We start from the raw sequence: 25,241 nt of genomic DNA, 5'->3' as shown, positions 1-25,241 counted from the left end.
CATCTTATGGAGTTTTGTGATCCTTGACACAGTCACTTTTTATTTATTTTTATACACAACTTACAATCATATTTAATCAAACTTCACAATGATGACTTTATAGACTTTATTGATATTGCAGTTTAATTTTCTTTTAATGCATGGTTTTCTGTAAAGCTGCTTTGAAATGATGTGTGTTGTGAAAGGCGTTATACAAATAAAAATGACATTTTTAACGACACCTTGTCTTTTAAATAGCAGTGCGAGATACATGACAATGGTAAAAACTGTCTGTCTAGTGCATGTTTATATACAAAATAATACAAAATTGTACAGATGGGTCTAATTTTGTGTTCAGGAATAATTAGGCCACACTAGTACGAACAGAGCGCCAGTGTGTTGGGCCAAGGATGAAATTATGTAATATAGGCATTGATATTGTTCCTGTAGAGGTCATGAATTAATGGGCCTCCTAGTGATGTAGGGAAGTCATGGAAGTAGAGAACAAGGCATTTTTGCAGTTTGGTTTCAATAAATACTTTGTATTGTATTGCATTGGGTATTAAGTTTTCTGTAATTTACATTATGTTTTTAAAGTAGAACGACCTCTATCCAGGAAAATGTGATTTCTCTTGACACGACCCCTTTAAAAAAACTACAAAATAATTTTTTTGGTAATCAACATTATACCACAAATGCTGTTGATTGAGCTTAACTTGTACTGAACCCGGAATATTCCTTTTTATGGTGATATTAGACCTCTCTGCTTTATCTTTAGATATTAACGGCTCTCCATGGAACCATACATGCCAATAAAAAAACTTTATTTTTAAGAGTGGCTGAATTTACATGATCCCTTACATCTTTTTTGCAGTTTAAACAATATACTGTCTAAACAATATACTGTTTTTCTATGCCAGGATGGTACTTTTATGAATCTGCTGTACATTAAAATGATTCAATGTCTGTTTTTACTGTTTCTATGGGTGTTTTTAAAAAAATAGACAAATCAATACATATATATAATATCAGTTATGATGCGTAAAAAATGGTGCAACCCTAATACCATTTCAATCATGTGAGCATGCTTGTAAAACCATTAGCCTGGATCTCTGCACTCTACCTTTACTTTGTAGTCAGACAACACACAAATGTAATAACCTCTTGCAGAAGTTCCACAGTGGCTCACACAAGAGTTATTGGTTTGAAATGATGGGCGATGACATCAACTCTTGAGGGTTTGAGATGGTGCGTGCTGCGTGGCTGATGTGCAAAAGCGCACGCTTCAATCCAAAGTCAATCAGATTAGAGCGCTCGGGTACAAGGGTTGCTGCATGACTGGGAGACATGCTTCCCCTATTCCCTCAGTATTTCTGTCTCCCTCCCTGTCTTTTCATCCCTGTTTCCCTCATGCTACCTGTACTGTGCATTATCCCTTCTCAATCACAATCTTGAGTTGGGATTGCATTACATCCAATCTTGTAATATTGGGTGAAAAATGGATGATTTTGAGCTTGGATGTGTTGAGCTTGGTAGGTTTTATTACCTTGTCTTGAAGGATTCAGCCTGGGTCTGGGTTTATATGTGTTTTCCCATCAAGGTGTGAATTATATATGTATGTATACTGTATATACAGTACTTATACATCCTGTACCATGGTATTACCTTCCAAAATACTATGCCACAGTACTTTTTTGTATGGACATGTGTACCCAGGAGTGAACTCCAAAGAAGATGAATAGGACAGTCAACAAACACCACTTACCCTAATATACGAAAATATGGCCACTCTGATATGTATTTCCCTTGGTAGTGGAACATGATCGTATTTAAAGTACAGTACAAGAATTATGACAAATAAATGCTTTATCAGTCAAATGTAAAAGGGAACTCTACAGTTGACCCTTGAATGAATGAACACAAAATCCCTAAACTGTTACAGGTGACTGGGTTGGAAAAAAAAGGATATGTGTAGGCCTATTAATGTTTAAATGACCACACATCTAAGCCAGAGCCTTAATCAGCCCTGTTATTCTGTGACCTGAGCCATGAGCCATCAAGTTAATGATTAAACATGAGCTGTGGATTTGCAGTTAGTGCAAATGCTCTGACACAAAGAGCTGTTGTGCTCATGCAGGAGACGCGAGTATGAATCTGGCTTGCAACATTTCCCAATCTCCCCATTGTTTCCCATCCTGTATGCTATGAATATAAAGGGCCAAAAAAGTATCTTTAAAGGTGAAAAATCACCACAAAAAGATCTTAAACAACTATGGCAAAGACTTCAAGGGATACCAAGTTTTGGTGGTATCACATGTGCTCTTTTCCTAGACACCACACACATACAGGGGATGAAGTATTTGCTGTGACCATTGAACTTTGGGCTAATTTGTCACCTATTGGCTTACAGTATAATGCATGATTTGAACACACACACACATGTTGGTGCTGCATAGACATAATGATTATTATGCTGTATGAATGATAAATTCTATCCCCTAACACTAACCCTACCTCTAAACCTAACCCTCACAAAAAAATGCAGGTGCATTCTTTTCAATCGTTTAGTATTGTTTTGTTTTTTAAGCGATTTGAATTATGGGAACACTAGAAATGCCCTCATAAAACCACATTAATAGTATAATACCATTGTAATTAGTTTGAAACCTAAAAAAATTCCTCATAAACCACCCAAACCCGCCCACATACACAGGATGCTTTCTAAAGCCCAAAGTATACTTCGGTAAGATATGCGAAGCAAATCTAGTCATCAGCAGATTGCGCGAGCACTGAACGTGCATAGCCCGATTTTTGCATCTGATGTTATTTGCACTAATTTGTGTTTACAAGGTGGTAAAATATCTATTATAATGGTTTTTTCAGTATTCCGGTTTCTAACTGATACACTTAACAGACTTAGCAGTTTTTGTTTCTTCTCAGATGGTAACATGTATAACTACAGCTTATAATTATGTTGGCTTTACGAAAGCAAACATATTGTTATTCTACAAACTTTGTTTATTTTGTTCCACCATATTTTTTCTAACTGATCGGACTTACATTTTTTTACACAGCAGTTGATCAAAAATCTGAAAAATCCCATAGACTTATATTGACGGAAAGTTCAAACGGGCCAACAGAATGTTGTCCATTCAAACACCAATTTACCTTCAAAAGGCCTTTAATGTTCTTGAATTGCTCTCTCTCTCTCTCTCTCTCTCTCTCTCTCTCTCTCTCTCTCTCTCTCTCTCTCTCTCTCTATCTAGCTATCTGACTGTAAGTTTGACTAGCTAGCTAGCTGGCTGTTTGTCTTATTGTAATGTCTGTACATCCATCAAACTTTTAAAACTAGTTAAACTTTCAGATAAGGCTTTTCTTGACAAACTTTATCTTTTGACATGCATGTTCATTCATTATAGTGAGAAACAGAATTGGTGACTGAAGTTATAACATTTACAACCAAGGCTTTGTTCACACTGGCTTTAGTCACACTTTTTATCCTACCATGGATTGCATATGACATGTCCATACTGAAAAATGTCGGAATGACAAAATCCTTGAAATATGTTGTCAAACCGAATACAAATGTGTAGTTTTAATCAGGCTTGTGAAAACTGCATTTGTAAAAAGTGGACTCTTAAGGAACTGGTCTCCGAACAGTTTGAAAAGCACCTTATTTTCATCCTGCCTCCGTACACAGCCTCCGAAGGCAGCATTTTCCTGGTTTCGGATGCAGCGCCAGTTTCGTGGTCACACTTATAAAATCTATTGCCCTCTTGTGGTCTGAGGTTTGTAACCGCCAGAGCAATGCAAAAGCGCACATAATGTTTGTACAACGGGAACACGCGTTGGCCAAGTGTTCACATCTGCGTTTGCGTACTTGCATGAAGTATGCTTCGGCCTTAAAGACAACTTAAAATCCATTTTTTTTTCTCCCTCTGAACAAAGCCCTTGAACTGGTACAGTCATCGTCAAAAAAAAAAAAAAAAAAAGAAGAAAACTGTTCTTCCTACAGAATTTTCATAACATTCATTATCTTTCAAAATGAACGGTTTAAGTTACATCTTTTATGTTAGCAATGCTACATTTAATGGTATTTCTTTAATGGGACATTAAGAATGTGTTAAAATCAATCTGTCTTTCCCCCATCCATCTGCTCTTCTCTCACCTGTATGCCCACTTCACTCTGCACCTCCAACAGGATGTAGCAGACAGTCAATCAGTTATAATCAAACAGATAAATCTCTATCCAGATCTTGTAATGGACTAAACAGGGTTGTTTTAACAAATCTGTGTCTAAATGTGCATATATGAATGTACTGTATTTTCATTGACACAGATGTTTGGGTACAATTTGATTATTTATTATAAAAAAAAATCATATTTCGAAAAGGAGTCATAGAATAGTAATAGTTAATTGATCAAATCTATAAATTAATTCTATCATGCAATTAATTTTTTTTAAGTAACTATACGAGGGACAGGTGGAAAATATTTTCATTGGTAATCAGCATTATGCTACAAATGCTGTCGACTGAGCTTAGTTTGTACTAATCATGGAACATTCCTTTAAAATCCTAAGAAACATAAATTAGCAAAGTGTGACCGAAATTTTTATCGGTAGTGTAAATTGTCAGGTTAGAAGTAGCTCTTTGGGGACAATCAGAAAATCGATTTTTAAATAAAGAAAATACTGTTTTTATACATTTATAAAGTTTTCCTTTAGAGGTAGGCTTTGGGTTAGGCTGTAGTAATGCAGTATATTAAAACAATACTACTCTAAGGGATGTCCCAATGTAGATAGCAAGGTAAAAGTAAGTGTGTGTGTGTGTGTGTGTGTGTGTGTGTGTGTGTGTGTGTGTGTGTGTGTGTGTGTGTGTGTGTGTGTGTGTGTGTGTGTGTGTGTAAGCTTGCCACTGATACCAGAACAAGAGAGTATGCTATTTTAAGTATGTGCATGTAACCGTTCCTGCTCGACCCACTATGCACGGGATTCGAACCAGCTTCTCCTTTGTGTGAGATGGGTGCGCTAACAAGTCAGTCGCTAGTGTGCCACTTGAGGCAAGGGGAGTGAGGTTTACACACACTGCACAGCATGTACCAGCTGGCTACCATTACATGCAGATGAGCATTTCCCCCTTTGTGTGTGTGTGTGTGTGTGTGTGTGAGGCAGCACCTGCTTTTTGACACCTGGTCATTTTTGTTCATGTTTACGACCCTGAACCATGACCTCCTTAACAGAATCAGACACAGAATCAAGCCTGAGGCAAATAGACAAGATATCTGTGCAAAAAGCACAACGTACTATCAACACATACCCTCTTCCTCTCTTACTTTCACTGGTTTACCTCACCTCTCTCTGCTGTATAGCTGTATAGTTGTATTGTTTACATTAGTGAGATGTCTGCATTCCTCTCTTATTGCGTAGAAGCAGGGATGGGCATCGATGCAGACGATGCAGTTCTCTTATCGTCTCGGTGATTGTACCTCACTATCTCTCTTTCTGCCTCGCCATCCTGCCTCATTCTTCCTCTCTTCAGTGCTAGTGAAGGAATGATGGCATCTGCCCTCATAAGTAATGTTCTGTATCCATCTGTACCTTTGGATTCTATCAGAAAACCTCAGCCACAGAGATGCTGAAAGGAGGCTTTATGGGCAGAGGAGGTAGACTCCACACCTATCAATAGTCTGGCAGATGAGCACACACACACAAACTCACACAGCCAGGAGTCAATAGCACAACCACCAAGAACTGAACCTTTATTTTCCATTTACTTAAGCAATCAGTCCCCAAAAATGCCCCCACTGTCCATCCGCAACCCCCTTTTCTCATGGACTGTTGGTGATGAAAGACATCTGTAACCTTGTCCATAGATCTCGCAATCCCTTATGCCATCATAACCCCTTTGGATCATGTGACATTTGACTTGAAAAGCAACTCTACGATACTGAACTCTAAAGATGAGTGAGCTTGAAATGAAATAATGGCTCTCTGTTTCAGACTTTAGGTTTAAAGGAATATTCTGGGTTCAATGCAAGTTGAGCTTAATCGACAGCATTTGTGGTATAATACTGAGAATAATAATACTTATTAATAATTCTTAATTCTTATTTCCAACTCATACCCCAAAAATCAAGGTTACAGAGAAGCACTTACAATGGAAGGGGACAATTTTTGGAGGATTTAAAGGCAAACATTTGAAACTTATGATATTATAAAAGCACACATAAATTCTTCTTTAAAACATGTGAATGATTTGAGCTGTAAAGTGGTTTAAATCATTGTTTTTACAGTTGCATCTGAATTTCACAGACATAGAGATATTTATTGACCTTTGACAGTGCAGGTCTCTGACTTTGCTTAAACACCTGTTAATGATACAGTAATACAAGAAAACTCACCCCTAATGCTGGTTGTATTGTTGTAAATCCTAAGAAAACCAACCTGCAGGAAGATTGAATAAGACTGCAATAAGTGCATTTATAAAAAATAAATACAAAAAAACACACACATTCAAGGGTAGTTGGTGCATAAAGTGTTCATAGACATAAAAAGAATTTACATCAAGATTTACGGTTAAAATCTATATGAATGTATAGGGGAACATGTCCTGTTTTTTAAAAAAAAAAAAAGATCCTCCCTGCTCAGTAGGTGGCAATATGCATGATAAAAGTGAATCGCCTAAAACAAAAGAAGAAAGTGAAAGTGAAAGTGGAGATTTAAAGTAAAAAAAGGACTTAATTAATAATCTGTTCCTCAACCAAACTTATCATATCGCTTCTGAAGGTATGGATTTAACCATTTGAGTCATATGGATTACATTTATGCTGCCTTTATGTCCTTTTGGAGTGATAAAATGTTGGTACCCATTGCATTGTGAGGAACAACAGAGCTGAACTATTCTTCATAAAATCTTTGTTTGTGTTCAGCAGCAGAAAGAAAGTCATGCACATCCAGGATGGCATTAGGGTGAGTAAATGTAATTTTGGCGTGACCTATTTCTGAAGTAATTTCCCATGTGACCTCGTCATATAAGCATTAGATTATGGATGCTCAGAACAGTGTTTAACACAAGACGTTTTTGAGGAATTTGAAAGAGTGTAACATTTTGCAAACATAGAACCAGAGGTATTTGAAACAAAGATCTATGGTAAATTGGCATGTAGAGCAATAGGATATAAGAGGATAAGGTATATGCAAAGTTTGGAAAGTGCTGCATATGAATTATGGATGATGTGGTGTAATCTGAAAACAGGGTTGACAGTAATTAGAGGATATATAGGAGAACTCTTACAACAAAAGGTCCCGGGCAATCTGATGGGGGCGTGTCATCTCAGCCGCCACTTAGGGCGTGTGCTACCTGTGATCTTTCTCCACTGCCTCAGATTGGTGTTGTAATGATGTAGGTATGCACCCGGAACTCCTGAATGGCAACTCACCTGAGAAATAAAGAGATAAACGGTTGGATGGACGAATCATTAGAAGAATAAACATTATATAAATGCTGGAATTGGCATTGCTAACACCATGATCTACCAGTTAAAGGGCTAGTTCACCCAAAAATTTTAATTCTCTCATCATTTACTCACCCTCCTGCCATCCCAGATATGTATGACTTTCTTTCTTCTGCAAAACACAAATTAAGATCACAGCTCTGTAGGCCCTTTCAATGCAAGTGAATGGTGACCAGACCTTTCAAGCTCCAAAAATCACTTAAAGGAAGCAAAAATGTAATGCATACCACACCAGTGGTTTAATATGTGTATTCTGATGCCTTGTAATCACTTTAGGTGAGAAACAGATCTATATTTAAGTTATTTTTAACTATAAATCTCCACTTCACTTTCAGAATGTATAAGAATGTGAAAGTGAGAGTGGAGATTTTTATTAAAAAAAAAGGACTTCATTATTGACCTGTGTCTTACCACACCTATCATATCTCTTCTGAAAACATGGATTAATCAACAGGAGTCGTGTGGATTACTTTTATGCTGCCTTTATGCGATTTTTGGAGCTTGAAAGGTCTGGTCATCATTCATTTGCATTGTATGGACATACAGAGCTGAACTATTCTTCTTAAAATCTTTGTTTGTGTTCTGCTGAAGAAATAAAGTCATACACATCTGGGGTGGCATGAGGGTGAGTAAATAATGAGATAATTTTGGGGTGAACTTTCCCTTTAAGCAACAGGTGCAACTTAAATAACATCCCTAATGGCTAACTATGATGTGGAGGTGCTGATGGGAAGGGTGGGCATGAGAGACAAAGAGACAGATGGAATAAATAAAATAGATGGAGCTAAGACAAAGATGTTCTTTCCGGATGGCTTCCCTGACACACCAAGATTTGGAAGCGAAGCCACTGACAGAAAATGCCCTCATCATATATGTAAATATGAGGTCATTAATCGTTCATGTCTGAATTTATTGAACATCACTTGTACTTGGCCCACTTGGCACGCCATGGCATTCTCTAACCATTGGCATCCCACTTACTGAACTGATATTATGATGAATGTTACTATTAGTATAACTAGCAAACATGTGGTACATACACGAGTGATGGCCTAGCAAATCCAGAGAGCACAATTAAACCTTCTCCAGTTCTGGTAATTAATCAGCGCAACAGAGTAGCGAGCGGAGCGCACAGACTTGCATGCATCATGGGCCGTTATTTCAGTGGAATTACGCGTTGAATTGCTACTGTGCAATGCAGATGTGACAAAAGTAACATATCCGTATCTGTTTCAAAGTCTGTGTAGAAACAGATACGAGCAAATATAATATGGTAATTATTTGCGTTTTGGAGCGTCGGTTATGCGTAAAATGTGGTCTGAGGTATGCGATAACAGGCAAAAGCTCAAGACCTTTCATTAAAATACAGCTCTCAACACCTGGAACCCTTACACTAGAGAATAAAAGGGTTGCGCAACCCAAGCTGGACATTTGGAGTTATAACACAAATCTATAGGTGTAAGTGTTTAACAGTGGTGTATTTAATGCCTTAAATAGCCAGTGTACCTTTAGGCAACAAATAATCAGCATGCACAAGTTCAAGACGTTCACCCAAACATCACATTACACCAACCCATACAATAAAGGCAAAGTCAAAATCCGTCTCACCTGGTCCCTGTGGTCTGAGCGCCAGTTCCTACTTCACATTAATGCAGAAAATAAAAAATACAGTTCCAAACAGAGAGGTGCACGCGGAAAACTTTAACAGAAACACATTCAACTTTTTCAGCGTCTCTAAAGTAAAAGGGGTCCGGCGGCGGCTGAGCAAACGCAATGACGTAATACCCTTTTAGGCTTGACATATCTATTCGCACTTCAACGCGTGTACTACGGAATATTGCAAACAGTCCCCTTTAGAACCGCGCAGATTCTTATGGGTACATTGATACATCCCAAACTCCTTAAGATCGAATCAGATACACTGTTGCGCATGTTTAAGCTTTACTTCTGAGATGGTCGCTGCAGGTGGTGCCAGAGGAAAATTTGGAGAAGTTGGTCATCCGTACAGGGTGCGCAAATAACGTGCGATCTTGAGAGATTGGACCGACGTTCCCGAGTTGACCAGTGAGATTTGCGCGAGGGTCCGTGAAAATGGATCGTGGTTTACTGTCGGGAGCGATTTTCGGAATGTTGTTGCTCGGACTTCTTACACCGGCAAGATCTGATGGGGTGAGTATAATTAAAGATTGTGCCTATGTACTAATTGTATTCTTATTATTTTTTTCAAGAAACAGAAATAGCCTATATAGCATAGGCTACTGCAATTAATTCCATTACAAATTTCGTGGAGAGGAGAATTATTTTATTAATTATTCAACAAGTGGACTTTATTTATTAGATTTAAACGTTGCTGGACGACAGCAAGGAACAGGGATGCAGCAATGTATTTAGCAGATATGGTAAAGTCGCGCATGGAAATATTATGGGAAACTGTGTGCTTGTATCGCAAATAAAACAGTGGGACTACTTGTGCTTAGATAGCTGTACTCTTCATGACATCTGTAGTTTTACTACACTCGTGTAGCCTACAGTAGGGGCGCTAATTATGACGTCGGAGCGCCAAACTGTTTTAACTTGATGGGTAGTGTGTTGGTTACACCACTTAATTACATCACATCACTTAATTAAAATGAACTAAAGCCACGCAGTTCTAGAACATTTCGTCAAACTTGATGTCATTGAGTTCTATCCATTTAAATGTGTTTACTTAATTTACTTAATCCATTGAGGTTGGCACTACATTAACACTTTTTGTGGTGCTAGTGTAGCATTGACGAAAACGGGCAGAGGATTTCCAATTACCGTTATGCTTTTGCATAGGACTCAATAGGGAGTAAATGTTAAAAATAAGTGATATTGTATGTGTTTTTATGCAAGATGAATATCATTTTGTATGTTGAGATTTAGAAGAGTTTCTGTTATGTTGTAGTTTTGGGTGTTACCATTATGTTGAATAGTGGAGCTCAAGTACACCACAGCTCCAATACATTTCAACTTAATGGGTAGGGTTTCGGTTCCACACATCATCAGTCATTACACATCATTACCATACTAAAAAAAATTTCACAATAACTTAAAGAAGTTTGTGCTTTAGCTCTCGGTGTCTGAGGATATTATGGATAAATAGGGGCAAAAATGTTCCATTATTGATCATTGATGCAGTTCCTGTTCCTGTTCCAAAAAGTACTATGGTACTAAAATATTTTTGGTATGTTTTCTGGAGAACCATGTAAATTCCATGGTATGGTACTTGAATATGGTAATCACAGTAGGTTAGCCTATATCAACCCACCTAACAGGGAACGTCCCAACAGCTTTGGCTTACGTAATGCATGTGGCTTACGACTGTGGCTCAGGTGGTAGAGCGGGTCAGCTGCAAATCGCAGCGTTGGTGGTTTGATTCCCGGCCCACACAACTCCACATGCTGAAGTGTCCTTTGGGTAAGACATTGAACCCCAAGTTGCTCCCAATGGCAGGCTAGCGCCTTGCATGGCAGCTCTGCCACCATTGGTGTGTGAGTGTGTGATTGGGACGTGTAAAACGCTTGCAGTGTTAGGAGAAAATGTTCTTAGTGCAACATTGTCTATTAAACTAGATTTCTTTATTTTTATTATTGGGTTTTCAGGACGTTTTCAAATTTTCAGGAATGCTATGCAACCTTTTAAATAATGTTCTACACATGTTTAGAAAACTGGACATTTTCACAACATCATTTGTGGCATAATATTGAGTACCACAAAAAATTTATTTGACTTGACCCTTCTTTTCTTAAAAAAAGCTAAAATTTGGGTTTCAGCAAGGCACTTAAGTGAATGGGGGCCAATCCATAAACATTTAAAATATTAAATGTTTCAAAAGTATAACCATGAGGCAAAAACAATATGCGTGTTAACATGATTTTAATGTAATAAAATTACTTTCTTGCCTTTTCTCTGTAAAGTTATAGCCAATTTTACAACTTAGTTGCCATGACGATGTAATGTCAAAAAAACCTGAAACCTTAAAATGACAAATAACACATGAGTTTTAACCAAAGATTGAATGTAAGTGCTTTTATAAACTTCTAAGCTTCACATTTTGGGTGAGAACCCAAAGAGTCTTTTAACCCTCCAACAAGTAGCCACATTCGGTTCCATTATTAGGGTCTCACTGTAACCTTTATTTATTTATTTATTAGCTGTTGAATAAAATTGATTTTAACATTTCTCTTCTGGTCCTAAATCATGTATGCAAATTCACGTGCATGTGAATTTGCTGGGATAGTTGTAGGACTTATGTGCATTGTGTATGTTGTGTGAATGTGAGTGTGTGGTCAGTATTCTATGTCAACCATCTCTCTTTGTCACTATCAGATGTAGACTGTAGACATCTGTTTATGCATGCTCTGTCTTGTCTCTTCTGCCCCTTACCCACACACAACTCTGTCTCCCTCTCTTTCATGCCCATGGTCACACAGATGCACATTTGCATACGCTCTTTGTCTGTTTCTTTCCATTTTTGATCCATGCAGCCACACACAAATAGCATTGTGAATGCTAAAATGGCTAAATAAAATGCTAAATAAATGGCCACTCACTACCATTATTTTCAATAAACCCCAGACCGCTTTTTCAAGTCCCCTTTTTCACACCAACTAAATTAACCAAACTTTGATGCCTTTACAAACATCATGAGTTCCAGCAAACTTGCAAATTTGATATTAACTCACATGAAAATGAACTTTGCGGAAAACATTTTATTGTCGTCAAATGTTTGCTGCACTGGTCCAAACCAATTGCTTTAGGATGAAAGCACCCTTACCTAAAGTTAGAGCTGTAAATCTGTCAAGGTCTTTGTGGAGAGGAGGGGGGCGGGGCCGGGCTGGAATGTCGTCGGTGACGACGGTTCAAGAGAGAGAGAATTACGGGCATGTCCGTCATGTGTGTGTTTATGTTTGTGTGTTTTGGTTTAAGTTTTCATTAAATTATTATTTATATTGACAAGCCGGTTCTCGCCTCATCCTTGCCCATTTGAACCCCCTTACAGTCTTTTTTCATGTTTGTGTTGCATGAGATTTAAGGGATGTATTGTCAGTTATGTAATGTCAATTATGTTGTCTCTCAGTTTGTCAAAACATAATTTTCAAGCCATGTTTTGAGCAACAGAGAGCATTATGTTTGTTTGAAGTTTTCTGTGCTGGGATGAAAATATGGGAAATAAAATGGCAGGAATGTTATGAAGGATATAACCCCTGCAGCCACACTGAGGGTGAAGATATCATAGAAGAGAGAAAGATGGAAATACAAGAAGCTTCTTCTCTCATCTCCCCTCCTCTGCTAAACCTTAATCCTATATCCCGACTGTGACCTGTGTGTTTTAGTCCCTAGATTCAGCTCATTGTACAGCCTGCCTGTTGATTCAGAGTTCAACTATTCACACAAAGCCTGTAGGACCCACCCCCAGGGAATTTACAGAGGCTGTGTGGACCCCGCCATGCTTATCTTTCTGCATATTTGACCAATCAAAGGGCCTGACTGAGCTCAGTCATTCCAACCCACAGGAAGTCAGAGCTGATGGTCATTGGCAGTGATGTGCGTGTAGTTAGATGGATGTTGGGAAGATGTGTAGACTGCTGATTTTGGATGGGTGTCTATGTGCGAATGTATGATGTCCGTATATATGTTGCAGGATGATAGACTTCACTAAAAGGAAAAGTTGAAGTTCTTGAGATGATGATATGGGGCCATTTTTGAGCCTGTGATACTGGTAATGTTGCCCCCAGGGTAGTTCCCATGGGTAACATTCATGGAAAATGGCATTAGTGTGTTGATAGACAGTCACAGTTGACCAATATGGCTATTGTACTGTAGTTGCACACTGAATTTTCCCCTAGTTACTCAATTGCTCATGTATGATGGATAACTGCTAGACTGCCCCAAAATGTATTTATATTATCAGGGAAATTATCTATTTTCACTTCGGGTCTTTAGTGACATGGGACCTCATTCCAACCCCTGTGCCTCATCCATTTTTTTGAGTTATGCATCAACCTCTATAGTTTTCTCAAACCTTTCTCTTTTGAATATTGTAACAATAAATAAAGGTAAAAATAAAAAAAAAAATAATAATAATTTTACCACTTGATTACTAAAATTGTATAGGGTCGCTAGTGACCTGAGATATGTAATAGTGTCGCAATATATATTTGTGCTTCCATAAATTATGTTTTAAAATTGTAATCGTCTGACAGCACTAATTTTTGTGCTTCCTTAAATGTTTTTATTACTTCATATCTACAGTACTGTATATACGTTTTCTATCACAAGATATCTATTTCTTTGAATATTACAAGAAAAATGAGTACCGGTACTATATTCAAATTATATTCATATAAATGACTACTATATCATGTTGATCTTCTGCGCAATGATGGTGAATTATGAGTATCCCGTTTGCATATGCATATTATACAGTGCTGTGAAAAAGTATTTGCCCCTCTTGATTTCTTCTATTTTTGTGTATTTTTCATACAAAATTGTTTTAGATCTTCTAACAAGATATAACATAAAACAAAAGCAACCTGAGTAAACACAAAATACATTTTTCAAATATATTTATTTTTATTGAAGCAAAAAGTTATCCAACACCTATACCACCCATGTGAAAAGCGAATTGCCCCATTAAACGTAATAGTTGGTTGTGCCACCTTTAGCAGCAACAACTTCAACCAAACGCTTCTGATAACTGTAGATAAGACTTTCACAATGCATTTCTTGCCAAAGTTGGCATTGTCATGCGTTCTCTTGTCTTGTTGTTTATTGGCATGAGTGCATTGCTCCTTTAGTCTCTGGCGATATGCGCTCGTGTCATTCTTGTGTTTGTGTCTTGAGAGCACGTGGCTTTGTTTAGTTTCCATATTGCCATGTGTTACTCAGTCTTGCATCATACCTTGCCTCCATGTCTGCTTATTATTAGTTCACTTGTTTCATCTGCCCCTTGTTAACCAGTTTTATTTCTCTCCCTATATTAGCTCCTTGTGTATGCTGTCCTAGGATTGATTGTTTCGTTCTCTTCTGTCATCAAGTGCTCGTGTCTTCTGTCTACTTGTCCTGTCGGTTCAAGTTTTTGTTTGGTTTTGTTTTTCCTTTTTCTTCATTGTGGGAATTTTTGGTTATGTTTCTTTTCTTTTTATTAAAATAAAAGCTCATTGTTGCTATCTGCTTTTTGGTCCTCCCTTCAAGCACCCCATTTCGTAGACAGAACAATTCAGCCAGTTCTGGACATAGCAGAGGCACAATGGGCATCTTTCTTTTTCCATCTCCCCTCACTGACTTTTCCATCCATCAGTGCATGATTCAGCTTGTCCACGATTGCAAACTCCATCAGAGGGGAACTAATGTGAGGGACTTTGCATGTGATTTCTTGATAGCAGTGGATGAGCTGGACTACAATGAGACTGATCTTAAGGAGGTTTATAACACCTGCCTCGATCTATCTCTCAGTTTGGGGAGATGAAGAAGCTTGGGCATTTGGGCTTTTGGGACTTTGTTGACCATCTCTTCGAGTGCAGGGAGTCTGCATACCCAGGAGGTGTTTCCCCAGGCGGACAATATTATCATCCCACCCTCAACAAGCCCAATCCCCAGTACTCCTATGACCCGTAAATGGAGGAGGAGGAGAAAGAACAGGTTAGCTGCTGATGTTCTCCTGCTGCTGCCAGCACTTCGTGGCAATGGAGGCTAGTCCCCTGTCGCTGCCAGTGTTCCCGGCCAGGGAGGCTGCTCCCCAGTCCCTGATAGTGCTCCCTACCATGAAGGCCGGCCCCCTGTTGCTGCCAGAGTTCCTGGCCATGGAGGCCATTCCCCAGTCGCTGCCAGTGCTCACGGCCATGGAGATTGTTCCCTAGACACTGCTAGCGCTCCCGGCCATGGAGGCCAATCCCTTGTCACTGCCAGCATTCCCAGACACTGAGGCCATTCCCCAGTCACTGCCAGCACTCACGGTCAGGGCAGTTGCCACTAAGCCTGTCCAGATCCCCGTGGTCACCGAGTCTGTCAAGTTACCTGAGGCCATTGACAAGCCTATCCTGTTCTTGGTGGCCGTCGATGAGCCTTTTCAGTTACCAGTGGCCGTCAACGAGCTTGTACTGTTCCCTGTGGCCATCAACGAGCCTGTCCAGCTCTCTGTGATCACGAGTCTGTCCAGTTACCTGAGACTGTCAATGAGCCTGTCGAATTCCCTGTGGCGCTCCTGAACTCTTCCCAGCGGCCATTACCCTGCCTGCCCTGCTTATTGTGTCAGACCTGTCAGCCCTGTTGAAGCCTCTTCCCTGGTCGCTTGACTCTGACCCTCTCCAGAAACATCCCTCTTGGCCACCTGAACCTGACCCACTCCTGAAACTTCTTCCCTGGGAGCTTCATCTGGACCTGGCCTTAGAACTTCCACCTTGGCCACCTGACTCTGTCCCTGGTCTGGATCCTCCATCTAGTTTTCCCCTCCCTCCCACCCTTGGTTGGTTTTGCCGATTCTGCCCTGTTTTGTCCTGTCGGCTCCTCCCTGGTCTGTCCCACCGGCTACGTCCTGGTCCCCCTCCCATCCCTACTTTCTGTTTGTTCTGTTCTGTATTAGTGTCTGTTCTGTTTGTCTTTTCTTGTGTTTGATGTCTCCCTCATGGGGGTGGGGGGGGGGGGGTACTGTCAGGGTTCAGCCAATTTTGTTGGTTGTGTTTTTGTTGTCTTTGTGGCTGAGTTCTGACACTCATGTTTAGTGTCTTGTCTAGTCTGTGTAAGAATGCATGGCTTGCGTTTTTGGCATTGTCCTGCATTCTCTTGTCTTATTTATTGGAATGAATGCATTGCTCTTATGTCATTCTTGCGGCATTCACTCGTGTCAATTGTCTGTGTTCGTCTATCCCATCCTCCTGCATACTTCATGTTGTGCTCGCTTTGCACTGTGAGTCCATGTCGCAATCGTTCTGTCTTGGTGCCTGATTATTTGGTGCCAAACCGTTACACAAATGTCCCATCTCGTCTGTTGTTTGGCATGAGTGCATGTTGCCTTGTTGTCTCTGGTAATATGCACTCATGGCATTTGTGTGATTGTGTCTGTGAGAGCACGTGCCTTTGTTTAGTTTCCATATTGCAATGTGTCTCTCAGTCTTGCATTATACCCTGCCTAATTGTCTGCTCATTATTAGTTCATTTGTTTCACCTGCCCCTTGTTAACCTGTTTTATTTCTCTCCCTATGTCAGCTCCTCATGTAGCTGTCCTAGGCTGGATTGTTTTGTTCTCTTCTGTCGTCGAGTGCTCGTGCCTTCTGTCTACCTTCCCTGTTGGTTCAAGTTTTTAGTTTGGTTTTGTTTTTCCTTTCTCCATTGTGGGAATTTTTTTATTTTTAAATTTTTTTTATTTCAATAAAAGGTCATTAGCGTAGTTTCCATCCACTTTTCGTGCTATTTTGTTATCGACAAAATGAAAATTTTGGGAAATTTGCTGTCTTCTGCCTATATCCATTCAAATTACCTTTTATTGTTAAAAATGGTGTGCGTTTTGACGTCATGACTAAAAAAACCTTTGTCTCATAAGTTTTGGTTTATCGCAAAATAAATCTGCCCTTAAGCCGTTTCCAAACAGAAATATGTGTTTATCACTAATTGTTTACCTTTAGTTATTGTTGCTATCTGCGTTTCAATCCTCCCTTCAAAACATCCTGTTTATGCTCCTACCACAGCATCTTAATTGGGTTCAAGTCAGGACTTTGTCTAGGCCACTCCAAAACATTAATATAGCTTCTTTTGAGCCATTCAGAGGTGGACATACTCCTAAACTTTAGATCATCGTCTTGCTGCATAATCCAGTTGCGCTAGAGCTTCAACTGACGGACTGTAGACATTCACCTTTATGATTTTCTGGCAGAAAGCAGAATTCGTGTTTCCCTCAATTATTGCATGTCGCCCTGGCCCTGAAGCAGTATAGCATCCCCACACCATCACACTACCACTACCATGCTTGACCGTAGGTACGATGTTCTTTTTTTGGAATTCTTTGTTTGAGTTACAGGACCCCATCTAGGTGTGTTTTGGCACAATTCAGATGAGCCATAATGTTCTTCTGGATTAGCAGTGGTTTTTGCCTTGCAACTCTTCCATGGATGGCATTTTTGACCAGTGTCCTTCTGATAGTGGATTCATGAACCTTTATTGATGCGAGAGAGGCTTGCAGTTCCTAGGATGTTGTCCTTGGCTTTTTTGTGACTTCCTGGATGAGTCGTCACTGTGCCCTTGGAAGAGATTTGGAAGGCCGGCCACTTGTGGGTAGGTTCACTACTGTGCCAGTTTTTCTCCATTTGGAATAATGGCTCTTAATGTGGTTCTTTGGAATCCCAGAGCCTTTGAAATAGATTTGTAACCTCTCCCAGACTGATATATTTAATAATCTTTTTTCTCATCACTTCTGGAATTTCTTTCGATTTTGGCATAGTGTGAGACCTGAGTAAGACATTTTAGCCAAATTCATGCTGCTAAAAAGTTATATTTTGGCATTAAATTGATTAAACAGGACTGGCTGTAATGAGTTCTGGGTGTGTCTAGTCCAGCCAAACCCCATTATGAATGCAGTTTCATAGATTTGTGGATTTAGGAACTAACAGGGCAAATCATTTTTCACACAGGCCCAGTTGGTACATGATAACTTTTTTGCTTCAATAAATAACATTATAATTTAAAAACTGTATTTTGTGTTTTCTCGGATTGCCTTTGTTTTATGTTAGACAATTTAGTATGAGATATACACAAGTTATCAGGATGGGGCCAAATACTTTTTCACAGAACTGTACATGCTATTTGTTACTCAAGTTGGCACTCTTAATTCAGTGATTGACTTTTTACATTTGACATTACTATTCGATGAAGAAGCAACCTGGAAATAAACTATAGCAATTACAACAGATCAACAATATGAAATGGCTATTGTCATTTGGGAGTGTTAAAATTATATAAGTGGTACATCTATTTAGAATTTTTCCTAATGGTTTTCCTTTGTGTAATGTTTTGTATTAGTGTCAGTCTCCAGCCAAAGGAGCTTCCATGGGCATGTAAATACAAATTGGTTTTACTTAGCCTGACTGTGAATTTTAGGAATTTTATGTTGATGCGACACGACATATAGACTATGACTACAGGCCTTTCACAACCAGACAAATTAGCTTGATTATATAAGACAGGTATCGGATAGGTGCCAAAACAAGAGCCTACTGATAACACTCTATCTCAAAGTCTGCCTCTCTTAGTGTGTTCATGTGTAAATGTGAGGTGTCAGACTGAGCCTGTTTTGTGGGCAGAGAGACTAGAGGCTGTTTATGAATATTTTCTATTCATCACTTGACTGCTCTTAGTCTTGGCTTGGCTTGCCATGCTCACATTTCACACTTCTTTTAGTCTAATTTTTATTCCATTCTTCCATTTTATCAAACACTCTTCTCTTATGGAATCAAATTGGTGGGATTGATCTCAACACAGAAAATGATTTTAGGAATGATTGATGAATATTTAATCAAATATAATAATTTAAACAAATATTTTGAGTATGTTGCTGTGTGTGCTCTCTGTTTACCTGTCAGAACGTGACCAAACCTGAACACACCCGCATAGAGGCAGTGGATCTGCCAATGCACACAAACTCATTCTGCAGGGCCCTTTGAAGCCTCCTGAAGCCCTCAGCATGTGTGCATTAGGACTCAGCAGGGCCATTCTCAATGATCTTTAGATCTCTCAGTATATTTCATTACATGTGTCTCTGTGGGCCTGTTTATAGTGTGTGTCTGTGACATTACATATCTTATCTGCACTGTCAGCAGAGCTTATGGTTATGGAGCCAGAGAGGTGACAATCCAAAGTAAAACTGATGTTACAGTTTTTCTGAATTGCTAAAACATTAAACCCCATTCTCTGAACCAAATGCACAGTGGCCTAAATCTTAAACAAGTTCGACACCATTTGTAAATCTCATCCACTCTTTTTGCAAAACTCTAAACACATTATCACTCACTAAAACACATTTCGCACTCTGATGCACTTGTGTTATACATGATGTGATCAAACCAATTGTACAAAATACACGAAGCACAAAGACGTGATGGTGAAGCAGAATTAATCTCTCACTGACTTTTATTTTGCAGTTGCACAACATTTTTGAGTGTACATTAATGTGCTTTTCATTTAGAGATTTCTTTGTTATTTGGGCTTTTGCAGTTGGACAACTGTATTTTTACATGCAGTACTTACATTATACAATATATTACTGTAACCGTACTAATTTGTGATTATTTACAGGAATTTCAAAATGCGTTTACTATATACAATAGTCACTACATGTCCTGGACGCTGTGTTCTCCATTTTTGTAAGTGTGTATGTAGGTGTCTAATGAATGCTCTGTAGTAAGTATTGACTGGCTAATCATGCCACGGTCAAAATCACTGAGATCAAATTTTTTTCCCCCATTCTGATGGTTTATTTGAACATTAACTGAAGCTCCTGACCCGTATCAGCATGATTATCTGGATTGCACTGCTGCCACATGATTGGCTGATTAGGTAATCACATGAATAATAGGAGGACAGGTGTTCATAACAAGGTGCTCAGTGAGTGTAGATTGTGGTTTATTTCACCAAATGAAAATTTGCCTTGCACTATCAACATCATGCTATTACCAGGAAAGGAAAGCAGGCGGTCAACTGAATTTTATATAAAAGAGATGTTTGTGTACATTTTATGTTAATCATGGCAGCAGTAATCTGTAAATTTTAAATGGTGGAGAAGAGTGTTATAACTGGGCATATATCCAGAAGTGCTCTGTGGTCAAGTGCACTTTTGGCATGTTTAAGAGATTATTTAGGTGTCTGGATCTAAAATACTGTAGTGGAGTGATGCTGTACAGGGTGTGCAGAGTGTGTCTCTTACCTTCACTGTGTCTATTGCATCCTCTGTTTAGAATCGGCCCGCAAATCAGAATGGCGTTTGCAAATTGTTTAGCACAGTTTGTGCCGTTGCTGGATCAGTATAATTCCTTTAGTGAATCGACGATAAACCAGCGCAGACAGCTCGTGGAAATGAACAGCCCTTTTACAAAGCGTAATTCATTCTTAGTGAATTAGTGTTTTGTTTAAAAATCATTAGGATAATTATTGTTTGGTCAACTGTGCAGGAGGTGCCAAAAGATTGGGTTATGTGAGATGTACCAGCAATGACTTTTACAAATTTACAAAATTACTTTTAAGACAAGTTGACAAAAGCAGTTGCATAATTTGCATGCTGTTAGTGATGACAATGAAAAGTCTTCCTCTTCTGGCTCTTTTTCTTCTGTCCTCCATCATCTCTACCTTCTCGTTCTTTCTCTCTCTCTCTCTCTCTCTCTCTCTCTCTCTCTCTGCAGGCAAGTGCAGGTCTGTATCTGATTTTGGTCTGTTATCTTGGTATCTGTGCTATGGAATCTGCTTCAGGAGTCCTATACAGCACAGTGACTACAGATCCAGCATGACTGATATGATGTTCATACACACACACACACACACACACACACACAAAGTTCTTACAGTACGGGCCTATGCATGCACTCATAAATACACATGCACACACACACAAATACATCACATATAATTATACATCACATGTACAAATTAACTGGAATTAATTCCAAATTGTTATTAATTCCTGCTCTATTGAAGCTGCACATTCCTGTTTATTGCATTTTCCAATCTGAGCATGCAAGAGCGTTAATGTTTGTGCAAGGCAGCTTGTGTATCTGACTGGTGCTGTACATACAGTACTTTGCTATTGTTTGTGGGAAAAAACTTTCCCAGAAATGACTTAAATCTGACAAAACCTATGAAGACATTCGGGGACATCCTTAATTGGAAAATCAATTTATAATAAAGCAAATTGGCTACTGTTGTTTTTTTTATTTTTATTATTATTCTAAAAATGCAGGATGTATTTTTAGGGTTAGGATTAGTCTATACTAAGTATAATTAGCATGATATAAAAACAATAGTAGTCTATATGAAGTATAATTAAGTTTTATTTTGAAACAATAGAAGGTATGTCCCAATTTAGATAGCTAGGTAAATGTGTGTTTGTGTATGTCTCTTTTCTGTTACTGTTACATGCATGGTGAAACCCAAACAACCTGTGTGTACAGATTGTCTATCATATCTGATCGCACATTTCCGTATACACCTATTCATCAGTACTACAGACACACACACACACACACACACACACACACACACTCAATACCAGACAGTCGCATTCGGTTACAGTACACTGAGAAACAAGGGGTGACCCAACGACAAGATCATCAGGAGACTTGTTTTGTCTTTCTGAGATCAAGGGTACGTGAGATACAACAGGTCCACCCTCAGTCCAGAAGAACTTCTACTGTTCAGAAATGATTTCCAATTCAAATTATTTGAATTTGATGATCATTGAGATGAACACATGCTTTTCATTGTCATATATTTTAATTTGGGAAATCATCCGTAATAATGCATGTTCAAGCAGAGAACCAGTGAAACTCTCTGGCATTTCTTTTAAGCTTTAGGTTTTATGCATTTCTTTATTAGATGATCCTATTGAAATTGTGGGTGTCTGCTTGGGCACATCTCATGCCTACAGTCAATTAAACTGGAAGTCTTATCAAAAGTATAATAACTGTGACTGCATCCCAACAGCCAAGTTTGATTGATGACGTTGCCCTAATTTCGGAGTGGTGGTGGCGTAGTGGGATAAAGCACTAAACTGTTAAGCAGAAGGTTGTTGGTTTGATCCCCACAGTCACCACCGTTGTGTCCTTGAGAATGGCACTTAATTCCAGAGAATGCCTAATACTGTTATTGTGTCTGTTAAAGACAAATTATTTAATTTAATTGAAAAGTTAAAGTGTATATGATGTCATGATATCATGCTTTAAGGTATAGTTCATCCCAAACTGAATATTCTGTCATCCTGTACTCGCCATCAAGTTGTTACAAACCTGGATGACTTTCTTTCATCTGTGGAATAAAAGGCAAAGTGACAGCCTCGGTCACCATTCACTTTCATTTACAGGGAAAAAAAAGATGCAAATAAAGTCACATGGTTTGGAATGACATGAGAGTGTGTGATGATGATACAATTTTGGTGTGAACTGCAATTTTAAGTTGAGTATGTGTAGTGTTTGTTCTCATTTATTAGACTGTATCATGTAGTTATGGTGCTGTTTTGGTTGTTTTTTCTCAGGGGTGTGTTTGCAGTGGAAAATCCCAGTGCGACTGTCAAGGAATCAAAGGCGATATGGTAATAGAATATGCAGACACACACACACACACACACACACACACACACACACACACACACACACACACACACACACACACACACACCACATTGTATTATTGCACATTGGATGCAAGCAATTCTTTGTGATTGCTTGCATCCATACTTACTGTGTGTTAAACCAGCAGAGCTAGTGAGAGACAATCTGTTCGAGGCTTCTTCAGGTTATAGATATGTCCTCATAAATAGCAGATGCAAGTACTGTCCCCTTCTGGCCAAGGTTTCTGGTGCACAGCTTTCCAAAGCTGCCACACGACAGTGCAATCTACTAAACACAATAAAAAAAACAGCTATTTTTCCAAATAAAAAATCGGATAAATGATTTGTAGCTAATTGTGTATTCAAAAAATAAATAAAAAATTATATAAGTTATATGAAAAATGTAAATACATTGAAATAGTTTTGACCTATTTAAAATACGTTACTAAAAATAAAATTTAGCATTTTTTGTGGTGATGCCAATTAGAAAAAACTTTTGAACACCCACCTGACCAGGCCAGATTAATGTGACTGAATTGTGCATTGTTCTTGTTATATAATGCACAAAAACAATGTAACATTGGTTGTTTCGAAACAAAATGAAAACGAATGCAATTTTTTGCAGAACATAACCGAAAACTGGAACAAAGTGATTTTTGATTGTTCCAGAGTGAAAACGTTATTTTTAAATGCTGGTAACTGGTTCATTTTCTTGCAATATTTTTTTCATGAAACCAAAGTCCAAAGGAACTAAGCATTTCTCAGTTGTTTCCAAGTCATCACTGAATTATTGTTAGATATGATGCATTGATACAGATTTGATGCTGCTGTGTTTTGACTGAGAAGCAGATCTGTTAATAAAATTATACTCAACTGTTAATTAACTGCTTATGATATTCTATGCCGATAAATCCACCACACGGGAAAACAAGTCATTGCTTATTTTCGCTTATTTTGGTGAGGGAAGTGGCTTATTTTGGGCTTGTTTTTCCAGACCATGCTGCTTGTTTCTCTTGCGAGATCTGGCAACACTGCTATTGGTATTTCACCCACCCCTTTAGTGAAGAGTACTGTCATTTTCAAAAGAACGTTATTAACTGTTCTTTTATTTTAATCTAAACAGTAACCTTTTGGAAAGGAGGCTGCGGAACCTCTGAATCGGAATGAAAAGATTCAGTTTTTGCTCTGAAAGAACCGGAATGAAAAACATTTCATTTTTAGTCCCTGGTTGTGGTTGTCAAGACATCAAGAATTCTGAAGTTTGGGTCATTCGGTTCAAAAGAAAAAAAAAAAAAACTTAAACGTATTTTGTGGTGGTGGGTGGAATTGTGATAGTTGCTAGGTGGATAGACATGGATCTATTGGACACCCAGGTGTCCATATCTGATTAACTGTGCTACACTATTGATGCCTGAAGATTCAGAACACTTATCAACAATAGTCACGCATCTGCTCCTCTCAATGGGTATGTGTGTGAGAGTCTGTGTTCGAGTTATCTCAATTCATACGTATTTGCTTTTGCATACATATCATAGAATGTAAATCCCTATAAAGGCTGTTGTCCTCATGCAATTATATGGGATTAGATAAAGTCCATGAAGTGTTTGGCTAACCTTCCTCTGAAACAGTATCAAACCATACAGGTCTCTGTTCTTGATGGATATTTGCAAGTAATCTTGAAAATCAGCATCAAATCTAAAAAGTCCTTCAAAGTGCACTAGTTCAGACTTCATGGGCTATGAATGCATTAAGGTGAGTTATGAATGGAAATCAGTCCATTCTAAAATACTTTCCATTGTGAAACTTTTCTACTATTTTTCTGTACGTTTTATGTAAACCGATGCAAGAATTTTGGAATTGAAAATACAGTTTTGTCGCTTTTAGTCCATGTGTGTTTGCTTTAAGGTCATCTACTGCGGTGACTCTCAATCTTTTTGACTCCAAGGCCCCGCATTGTCAGATGTAATTTTCAATGGCCCTCCGTGTAGGCTATTAGATATTTATATATATCTATTATAATGTCTAAAACTGTATATTCTTCATAAAAAGTAAGCTGTTGAAGGGAGTTGTTAAATTTGTAGCATTTTCAGGAAGTTGAATTATAATAATTCTCTAAAAATTATAATAATCTATCATATTTTAAAGAATGTTAAAAGATATTGAGGCCCCACTGGAAGTGTGCTGAGGCCCCCTGGTGGGTCTTCTGTATACACTAATATTGACAACATTTCCCTTTTAGCAGATATGGGCAATTTAACATTTATAGTTTTTCTCTTCCAGTACAATGGAGCAAAAATATTGATGGGCACAACACAGATGTTTGTCCAATTAAATGCTCTTTAGAATTAGAAATTCCCTCCCCCTGCAACAGACTAGCAAGTAGCATATCCTGGTTTGTGACTATTATGAAACTAAAGCC

At 38.6% G+C, this 25,241-nt stretch overlaps 2 protein-coding genes across 2 annotated transcripts in view; one reads left to right on the top strand and one right to left on the bottom strand.

Annotated features, from left to right (window-relative positions):
* LOC127629783 (collagen alpha-4(IV) chain-like) overlaps positions 1–9,247 on the bottom strand; it is a 62,501-nt gene extending 53,254 nt beyond the window's left edge. The window contains exons 1-3 of the mRNA XM_052107026.1: positions 9,103–9,247; positions 7,275–7,419; positions 6,382–6,424 (exon numbers count right to left, since the gene is read on the bottom strand). Of these exons, the coding sequence (XP_051962986.1) occupies positions 6,382–6,424; positions 7,275–7,312 (81 nt within the window). The 5' untranslated portion in view covers positions 7,313–7,419; positions 9,103–9,247. The remainder of the gene's footprint in view (positions 1–6,381; positions 6,425–7,274; positions 7,420–9,102) is intronic.
* Positions 9,248–9,324: 77 nt separating this feature from the next.
* LOC127629784 (collagen alpha-5(IV) chain-like) overlaps positions 9,325–25,241 on the top strand; it is a 49,592-nt gene continuing 33,675 nt past the window's right edge. The window contains exons 1-2 of the mRNA XM_052107027.1: positions 9,325–9,663; positions 22,748–22,804. Of these exons, the coding sequence (XP_051962987.1) occupies positions 9,586–9,663; positions 22,748–22,804 (135 nt within the window). The 5' untranslated portion in view covers positions 9,325–9,585. The remainder of the gene's footprint in view (positions 9,664–22,747; positions 22,805–25,241) is intronic.

This window comes from Xyrauchen texanus, chromosome 36 (assembly GCF_025860055.1).
Source record: "Xyrauchen texanus isolate HMW12.3.18 chromosome 36, RBS_HiC_50CHRs, whole genome shotgun sequence".
Taxonomy (NCBI): domain Eukaryota; kingdom Metazoa; phylum Chordata; class Actinopteri; order Cypriniformes; family Catostomidae; genus Xyrauchen; species Xyrauchen texanus.
This window is presented reverse-complemented; position numbering and strand designations above follow the sequence as displayed.